Source organism: Antechinus flavipes, chromosome 1, assembly GCF_016432865.1.
Source record: "Antechinus flavipes isolate AdamAnt ecotype Samford, QLD, Australia chromosome 1, AdamAnt_v2, whole genome shotgun sequence".
In the NCBI taxonomy this organism is placed as follows: Eukaryota; Metazoa; Chordata; class Mammalia; order Dasyuromorphia; family Dasyuridae; genus Antechinus; species Antechinus flavipes.
Genome location: NC_067398.1, coordinates 322,598,474 through 322,604,473, shown reverse-complemented (window position 1 = coordinate 322,604,473; position 6,000 = coordinate 322,598,474). Strand labels below are relative to the sequence as shown.

Below are 6,000 nucleotides of genomic sequence, written 5' to 3'. Positions count from 1 at the left end.
TAGCCTGCCTTGCATAGAAAAGGGATTGGAAACTTAAAAGGGGGAGCGGAGGCGATGAAAGGGGGAGCGATCACGCTGCCAGCTCGTGTCTCCTTAGCCAATGAGACGGCGAGCCGCCTCGGATCCCACCAATCCTTGGAAGGCTGTGGATAAAAGGAGCCAATGAAAAAGCAGAGCCGCTGGGGCTGCGAGCTAAGCGCTAGGGGCGCGGACGGGGCACCAGCAGCAGCAGGCAAGCAGGAACTCGTTGCTCAGATCCTCGAGCAGCGCGCTTTCTCTTGCTGTTCCCTGACTCTCGTGCTTGCGGTTGCCGCTGCGCTCAGCACCATGGACACCCCGAGCCAGGTGGTCAACTTTGGCCCGGGACCCGCCAAGCTGCCCCGTTCCGTAAGTGCCAAGTGCTCTAGAAATGGGCGGGAGGACCGGGGGAGGGCAGCTTTGTAAGCTTCGTTGGCATCTTCATTTGCAGTTGGGAGTCTCTTCCCCGGAGTTCCCTGCCACGTTGCCCCTACACCCCCCTTTTACTCCCATGGAGTCCTTGCTCAGAGGAACTTGGAATGCACAGGAGAACTAGACTGGCACGGTCAAGGCCACTGCCAATTCCCGATTGGCGCCGTAGCAACTCGAGCGATGGTGCAGAACCTCCTTGCGGCCGCTCGCTTACCCCGATGCCAGGGCTCCCTGCCCTGGCCGGGCGTGCATTCAGCGCCTAGCAGAGCTGTCTGCAGCACCCTCCCCTCCCCTCCCCATCCCCCACCCCCCGAAACTTCGCTGCCCAGGATAGCCTTCAAGCATCGTCTGCCTGCCTATGTGAATTTAGGGGGTGGGTATCGCGGGGCTGGTGGTGGATCGAGGAGAGATGGGTGGGGGGAATAAACCTTAGAGGTGGAAGGGACTCGAGAGGTGCTCAGGGCCACCTGTGAGTGACACAAGTGAGGTTCACTTATAGTTCTGTCTAAGGTCGACGCATTCTCGGGATACTGACCGCTCATTTTTCCTTTTTCCATTCCGGGCTCGTAATTTTTGAGCATTTATTAAGTGCCTGGCGCTGTGCAAAGTTTGCAGAGCAGCTCAGTGAGGGGAAACCACGTGCAAACGATACTTATTATAATCGTTGATCATCTCAGAGGGGAGTTCCTAAAATGTGTGCGTGTCTGTCTTAATGGAGTGATTCAATCACTGTTTGTTTGGAATGTAATTTAAAGGATCTGGAATTTTTTTGGTCGAAGATTTCAAAGGCAAATCCTATCCACCTTTTCTTCTCTCTTCTCCATAAGATTGCACAACGCTGAGAGGGACAAGTTTTCTCTTGGTCTAGAGGGAAGAAAAAATAAAGAGCGGTTAATACTTTGATTTCCTTTACCTTCTGAACCATACTGCATGGGCTGTTAAGGAAACGGCTTTTTTCTTCAGATAAAGGATCTGAAGACAAGCTGCTGCTTTTGCTAGATGATTATTTTTATTTTAAAATCAGATGAGAGGAGATAGGCCTCCAAGTTTGAAAGATTAGATTATGGTAGACTGGCTGGGCAAGTCACAATCTCTCACTGCCCTGGCAACTTTCAAAAATCAGAGTTGCTTCCCCAATTAAATTGTTGAAATCACTGGTTCTCCCCCTACCCGTTCCCCCAAAAAAAAGAAGAAAGGAAAAAAGAACAAATGGTCTGTTGGGCAATTTCTGGTGCCACACTAATGAGTCCCAATATTGTTATCTAAGTAAATTGGAACTTAGCCAGGTGCTAAGTCTGTTTTTGGGACAAAAACTCTTAGTTAATCTCTTGGAGGTGCAGACTAGCCTTTGTTGTGTCCACCTAAAAAACAAAGTACCTTCTTATTTTCAAATACTCCAGTGATTTCTTCATCACTTGGAATATGAAACCCAACTGTGCCCACCCATTCTATCTTATGTAATTCTTCTCCAAGGCCATACTTTAAAAAAAAAAAGCATAAAAAAATAGGACACAAAAAAGTAAGGAATAATATCAATTTAAAACTACATTTTAGCAAATGCTTAAGAGTTCGTGTGTGTATGAAAATGCATTCTTTGAAGAAAAAAGCTAATTCTTTTGCTGTGTTTTAGTATGATATTAACTCATGTCCAATATTGATTATTGATAGTTCTTTTCATTGTTAAATCTAAGCTTGAGGCCCTGGCTATGAAGCATTCCTCCCCTTAGAGCCACATATGACAGATAAGAACATAGCTTTGTAGTGTTACAGTACAAAATAGATCCTAAATTTTGAAAGACCAGAGAATTTGACACAGAGCGGTTCCTCAGAGGATGATGTCCAGCTAGTGAATGATAAACCACCCCTGTGGCTAAGATAACAGGCTTTACTTTGCTCCTTAGTTTTTATATTACCTTTAGTTACTCATGTACTTATTAATTTTTATGTCGAAGTTTCTGCAACATTTTTATTGAGTGGGACATGACTTAGTTCCAGGGCATTATTTGTATAACAAACTTAATATTTTACTTGTATAATTATTACCAGAATTGTAACCTTATAAGAAAAAGGGCTTAGCTGTAGAAGTCCTTAAGCTCATATCAGTATAGATTTAGAGCTATGAACACAGATTCAAAGATTTGTAATTTAAATAATTTAAATGTGATTTCCACAGATTTTCTTTACCCTATAAATTAGTAGATGGTCTGAGAGCTTGCTTATATCTGAAAAATTCATTCTTATGTGTTTGGATCTATAATGGAATACTTCCCAGCCTGGTAGGACCTATCAGAATATCTGTTCTATCAGCATAGCTGTTGAAGAGTCCAGGGGTCATCCTCATCTCATGATGAAGCAAGAAAAATGCTGAATTTCAGAAATTAATAACTTCCTTCCTCAAATACTTAAGGTACTGAGTATTAGAGTGGTATCTGCTTTCTTGACCTAGGTCAGAGCGATTAGAGGTTCTTCTCAGAGTTATAGGTCATTAGGGCTAAAATAGACCTTAGACATCACAATGTCCAGTCCTCTTATTTTGCAGATGAGAAAACTGAGGCTTAGAGAGATAAAAGTTACAAGGGTAATCAGCAGCAAATTTGGAACTTGAACCCCCTGCTCTTCTCACCATGTTGTCCTGAGTAAATGTTTTTATTTGAAGTTATTTGGTTGAGTTCCCACAGAAAGAAGTTAAACCTGTAAGGGGAGTTCTCTGTGCTTATGTGTGGATTTTGCACTCTTTATGAAGATAAATTCTAAGTATTGCTTCTAGTTACTTTGCTGCAGTTGGTTTTGTTGTTCTTGTCTTTTTTCCCCTCTAGGTCTATGATTTTACCTATATGGGAAACTCTTGATATGGAAACTCCTTTCCCTTAATGTAGATGAAGTTAGAGGACCAAGTCACTTAATTCAGGGTAACTTAATAATGACATTAAGTGACCAAATCACTTAATAGCTTGACATTGAATAGCTTGACACTGTCCATTACACCATCTTGTCTCTCTACTCACTCTATTTACATCTTAAAAATATATCAGGGTTACTGATAATTTTTAATTGGTTTCAGATATCAAAATAAAGTAGATTTTGGAGTCAAATATTCTGTAGGATGATAGATTCAGAGTTAGAAGGGACCTCAGAGTTCACTTCCCATCTGTTTTATGCATTAGGAACTTGTCCAAGACTATACAGATTGTAAACATCTGAGATGAGATTTGAACCTATTTGCCCTTCTATTCTTTCCAGTGTATCAAACATTCCAAGGATAGTGCTAGAAATGATGGGAGCTCAATTTGTATAATTGCCTTTTTATACAAATGGGTAAACTTCAGATTTTAGGGAGAGCATATAATTTAGGCAAAGTCACTCAGTAAATGCTCAAAGCTTTCACTTGCCCCCCATGACTCTTGATTCCTAACCAGGCTCTTTCCACTATATCATTCTTGCCTGTATCTAATCCAGCCATTTTTTTTTTTTTAAACAGATACAGAAACCATTCTAGTTGATTGGATGATTAGTTTTTCACTTTTGTTCTGGGAAAATTGTGGATTACTTTCCCATTTTAGAAAGGGAAGTCTTTACTGTTATATCCCAGTGAATAAAACTTGGGTTGTTTTAGATTTTTTTTTAAACACCTTTTTAAAAAAAAATAGCTTTTTATTTTCAAGATACATGCAAAGATAGTTTTCAGCATTCCCCCTTGCAAAACCTTGTGTTTCAAATTTTTCTCCCTCCGTACCCCTGTACACAGCAAGTAATCTTATGAACTAGATAAAATGAGATCTTTCAAGACAGTTGTGAAAATCGAGTAAGGCTTCATCTATTTCAAAGTTTCAGTAGGCCTGAAGGACTTTAAGTCAAGGGCATACTTAAAGTGTCTCCTCCCTGCTATCTTAAGGACATACTTAAAGTCTCTTCTTGTTATCCTCTCCCCGTTAGCCCCCTAAGGGCATACTTAAGTCCCCTTCTTGTTATCCTCCCTATTTCAGCCAAATATGGGCAACTATGTACTTGTTGGTCAAGTTCAATTTCTTGGATAGTTCCCGCGTTTAGAATGTAAGATCCTCAGCCAATAAGGATGAGGGTCAGTGGTGGGAGGGGGAATTTGTGTTTGGGATAAAAGCGCCGACCCTACCCCCTGTGGTGCCTCCTCTCTTCGATTGTCTGCTCGATGGGTGGGATGCCCGTTCTCGAGAATGTAAATAAACTTTGCTTTGCTTCTAGAGATCTATCCAGTTGTTTTATTAATGGTTTCTGACCCACACACTTATGTAGGTTAAAAATGTACAATTCTTCTAAATATGTTTATATTTCCACATTTATCATGCTGTACAAGAAAAATCAACTCAAAAAGGAAAAAAATGAGGGGAAAAAAAGCAAGTAAACAACAAAAAAAAAGGTGAAAAGACTATATTATAATCCACATTCAGTTCCCAAAGTTCTTTTTCTGGATACAGATGGCTCTCCATCACAAAACTATTGAAGTTGGCCTAAACCACCTCATTGTTGAAAAGAGTCACGTTCATCAGAGTTGATCTCGTAATCTTGTTGTTGTGTACCATATTCTCTTGGTTCTACTCATTTCACTTAGCATCAGTTCATGTAAGTTTCTTATAGATTCCGTAACACTCATATACCATCACTTCTTCAGTTATTCCCCAACTGATGGGCATCCACTTACTTTCCTGTTTTTGCCACTACAAAAAGGGCTGTTTTTTTTAATTGTTGTTTTTACCAAGTGCTCCTATCTGCAATTCAATTCAACAAATATTTGAGTTTTTTTAAAAGTATTGATGTGTCAGTTTGTTTAAAAAAAAAAAAAAAGCAACCCAACAAAACCATAGTTTGTAGCTAAGTGAAATCATGTCTTAAGAAAAATGTAGCCTCAATCTCATCTGAGAATTAAAATGTCAACTTTAGGGTGAATTGCATAAGCAGAAATCTGAGCTAGTCTGTAGAAAAAGTGTCTCCTGCTGCCTTTAGCCACGATGCCCCCATGATAGTTTAGTGTGGTCAGCATTTCCACCACCAGCCCCATGTCTTTGTTCCCTGTATCATCACATATGTTATGTGGCAAATGAACTCTGGTGAACTCCAAAGTATAGGAGGCAGATACTGCATGTAAGCGATTAGTGAAGATTTTTTTGCTGTATGGTGAACTTTTTTGCTCCAAGTTTACCTGCCTATAAGTATTTTTGGAATATAGTTCTATTATGCTGTTTGCCTTAAAAAGTAATCTTCCATACAATGTATAAAATCAAGTTATATTTTTTAAGTGTTAAGTCTCTTTCAGTTTAACTGAAATTGTTCACTTGCTTTGGGAAAGTTTTAAAGCATGATCTCCAAGATTCTTTCTGGTTCTAAATCCTATAAATCAAATGGATAGTTCACATGCTATATTCACTTTTTGTTGTTTTTTTATTTTATCTGTTTTTCCTTTTTGTTCTGATTTTTCTCCCCTCCCAACATGATTCATAAAAAAAAATATGTATTAAAAAAGTTTATATACATGTATAATCAGAAAAAATTTAATGACATTTTTAAAAAGGATAATCA

At 39.6% G+C, this 6,000-nt stretch overlaps 1 protein-coding gene across 1 annotated transcript in view; it reads left to right on the top strand.

Moving 5' to 3' along the window:
• The first annotated feature begins 209 nt into the window (after positions 1–209).
• PSAT1 (phosphoserine aminotransferase 1) overlaps positions 210–6,000 on the top strand; it is a 47,414-nt gene continuing 41,623 nt past the window's right edge. Inside the window, exon 1 of the mRNA XM_051966590.1 lies at positions 210–387. Within this exon, the coding sequence (XP_051822550.1) occupies positions 328–387 (60 nt within the window). The 5' untranslated portion in view covers positions 210–327. The remainder of the gene's footprint in view (positions 388–6,000) is intronic.